This window comes from Carlito syrichta, unplaced genomic scaffold (genome assembly GCF_000164805.1).
Source record: "Carlito syrichta isolate Samal-C Ts95f unplaced genomic scaffold, Tarsius_syrichta-2.0.1 Scaffold135721, whole genome shotgun sequence".
In the NCBI taxonomy this organism is placed as follows: Eukaryota; Metazoa; Chordata; class Mammalia; order Primates; family Tarsiidae; genus Carlito; species Carlito syrichta.
In genome coordinates, this window is record NW_007079817.1 from 59894 (window position 1) to 63365 (window position 3472).

Here is a 3472-nt window from a genome sequence, read left to right on the forward strand (position 1 = left end):
CGCCATGGCCCTACCGTGGCCGGGTGCGCCCGCGGGGCCCCGGGCTCGTCGGCTCGAGAGTAGCTGAGCGGGTGCCGCTTGGAAAGGCCGGGCCCCCCGGGGCGCAGGTGGAGGCTGGCGCCATGGAGCCCCCAGCCGCCCCCTCGGAACGGGGCCCGTCTCTGTCCCTGCCCGGGCCCCGGGAAGGCCAGGCCACCCTGAAGCCGCCTCCCCAGCACCTGTGGCGGCAGCCTCGGACCCCCATCCGTATCCAGCAGCGCGGCTACTCCGACAGCGCGGAGCGCGCCGAGCCGGAGCGGCCGCCGCACCGGCCCATAGAGCGCGCCGACGCCGTGGACACCAGTGACCGGCCCGGCCTGCGCACGACCCGCATGTCCTGGCCCTCGTCCTTCCACGGCACGGGCACCGGCACCGGCACCGGCACCGGCACCGGCACCGGAGGCGCGGGCGGAGGCAGCGGCCGGCGGTAAGACTGCCCGCCGCGGATGCGCGCGGAGCGGAGAGGCGCGCAGGGAGGACGCAACTCGACCCGCCGACCGCAGGGGGCGCCAGGGTGCGGGTGGGGTCCGTGCGACTGGCGGGGGCGGAGGAGGGAGTTCTGCTGCGGCGTGTCCGGGACCTGGCCCCTGGTTGTGCACTGTGCAAGAAGCTTCCTACTGATGCCCGTCCTGGGTCTGTTTGGGGGTGGCAGGCTGCGCGTGCCATTAACGGGATCTGCGGATGGGGGCCGATTTAAGGGTCTATATTCTTGGTCGGGGGCAGTGCAGGTCAGGGGCCAGACGGCACCACTTGGAGGGACTTTCCTGGGGACACTGCCCTGCGGGCTAGATTCACTGTGTTTGGGGTATCCTAGGAGACGCTCGGGGGGGCTGCTAGGGCCACAGTGTTTTTTCAGGCTGGGAGGTCTCTGTGTCCTTCCAGGTGGAGAACTCTATTGGGGGCGTTTGCAGACAAATCCTGCGGCAGGTGGGTTCTGGAATCTGGAGGGGGCCTCTCGGGGGAGCACTGTGTTGGGAACCTTGGCTTGGGCTGGACGCCCCTCTCAGGGCAGGAGTGTTGGGGTTCAGAAGCTGCCCAGAGACAGGGGCTGTGGGGGGAGTGCACACTTCCATCACCGGGGAGGGAGTCGTGGCAGGGCTTGCTCCGACTGACCTGGGTTTCCTCCAGCTGCATACGGCCTGCTGTAGCCGCCTCTGCTGTGTACTCTGCCTGGGCTCTCTTGATTGTGACACGATGCCTGTGTGCTCCAGGAATAGTGTGATTGTGACAGTGTGACTGTGTGCTTCTAGGACAGTGTGATTGTGACTGTGATTTTGTGCTCCTGGGACAGTGTTTGTGATAGTGACTGTGTGGGCTCCAGGGACAGTGTGGTTGTAACAGTGTGACTGTGTGGTTCCAGGACAGTGTCATTGTGACCGTGTGACTTTGTGCCTCTGGGACAGTGTTTGTGACAGCGACTGTGTGTGCTCCAAGGTCTATATTCTTAGTGCTGTGACTGTCACAGGATGACCGTGTGTCCTCATGGGGCACAGTGATTGTGACAGTGTTCCTGCTCCCAGGACAGTGAGCATGCAATGGTGTCTGTGCTCTAGGGGCCATGTGGCTGTGGCTGTGTGCATTTCCAGGGTGCAGTTATTATGGCACTGTGATGTGGACACTGCTGGGGACAGTGTGATTGTGGCACGCAGTGGATCTGTCCATGCTCCCTCGAACTCTGTGATTGAGACACTGCAGCTATGCTTTTGTCTGGCCTGGTGCTCATGGCCGAGAGTTAGTGCTCTGACATGTGGCTGTGATCCCTCTGTCTGGTGTGCTCTAAGAACTGGTGTCCTCTCACTACCCGGTGTTCTTAGTTATTGTACCTGACAGTGGTGTGCTCTGGTGATGTTGTGCTCTACCTGACACCCATGGGTGCCTCGCTGCTGGGGACATCACCAAGCTGATCAGATTCCAGCTTCTGTCATCCCTGGAATCCCTGAGTGAGGAATCTCCAGGCTGTGACTCTGCCCTTCCTGGGCCTCTCTGGGGGTTTCCAGCAGCCGCCACAGCCCCCAGGCCATCCCTGCCTCTGTTCTGGGCACCCTCAGCCCCAGCACCCTCATCCCTACCAGAAAGCGAGTGCTATCGGCCCAGCACGCACAGCCTGACATTTTCCAAAGGGAACTGGACAGCCGCTGACGACAAACAAAGCTGAAATCAACAGGAAATGCCAAAACCAGGCGCGGCAAGCCAAACCAGGAGTAGGTCACTGTCCGGAAAGACCAAGGAGGGGGTGGGTGCAGGAGTATCTGGGCCCCATTCCCTTTTAAGGCCTCAGGCACTGCCCCTTCCCACCCTGATCTCTAGGGTGCTGACTCTCAGGGGACAGAGGCTGAGTGGCAATCATCATCATCATTTTAGTGATATTGTTTCCTAATGGCTCAACCTCGCCTCCGGGGACTTTTCCAAGTGTCTTCACCCCCAGTGCCTCAGGAGGCATTTCTGTAGGACAAATGAGGGAAACTGAGGCCCAGAGACAACGCTCCTTCTCACCCCAGCGCCCACAACCAAATGGCAGAGCTGAGAGTTCAACACAGGTCTGCCTGATGCCCGTGTCTTGATATATGCATCTTGCCCTCTCTGAGCCTCAGTGGTTCTGTCTGCAAAGTGGGGCTGTTGTGGACCCTGCCCTGTGGGGATCACTTTGGGAGTTCTGTAAGCTCCAGGATGTGTGTAAAGGATTCTACACAGGGAGTTCTCAGTAGATCCGCTCAGGACTAAGGAGGCGGGGCCTGGGTGGACCCTAATAAACAGGAACCTCAACCACATCCCCACAGGGACTCGGGTTCTGCTTCCCCGTGGGCCTGCGTGAGCTTCAGTGTCTGTGCCGGCTGTCCGCAGCTGGGATGGATGGGGCTGGTGGGCCCTGGGCTGGGGCCAGGGGCCTCCCCACCCTCCAGGCAGAAGGTGGAAGGCCTCGGACGGGAACCTCCTCAGAGCAGGCATTTCTCCAGAAAGGCGTGCATCGCGCACACAGGAGGTTCCAGCGCTCCTACGCTGGCGTCCAGCCCGCCACCAGGAAGAGGGTCCAGCGAGTCGCGTCCCTTCTCCCTGTTTGAGTCCAAGGAATCCCCGGAGAGAGGGCGCTAGCCCTCCGCCCGAGATGGCATCCCAACCTCTCCTCCAGACCTGGGGACGTATGAGACGGCTGAGTCACGGCACCGCCACGATCTGTCAAGAGGCAGATGGAGCGGGAGGACGAGGAGGGCTCTGGGGGTGGGGTGGAAGGGAGGGTGCTGCCTGAAATGGGGGCGGAGCCAAAGTACCTACCTGCCCGCCCCCAGGCCCCCAAACTCCCCATCGGGCGGAGAGCGCAGTGTGGCAGACAGAGGCAGCCGGGCTGGGGCGCTCGTCTGGTCGGTGGTCTCCGTCTCCGCCTGGGCCCTCGCCCGTCCCGGTCCCGGGCGCTCGCGGGTCCCGGGGTGTGGGCTGG

At 62.5% G+C, this 3472-nt stretch overlaps 1 protein-coding gene across 1 annotated transcript in view; it reads left to right on the forward strand.

Annotated features, from left to right (window-relative positions):
• Nucleotides 1-122: 122 nt before the first annotated feature.
• Nucleotides 123-3472, forward strand: part of PDE4A (phosphodiesterase 4A) — a gene marked incomplete at its 3' end in the record, with an annotated part of 33444 nt that continues 30094 nt past the window's right edge. Inside the window, exon 1 of the mRNA XM_008049534.2 lies at nt 123-466. Coding sequence (XP_008047725.2) covers nt 123-466 — 344 coding nt within the window. The remainder of the gene's footprint in view (nt 467-3472) is intronic.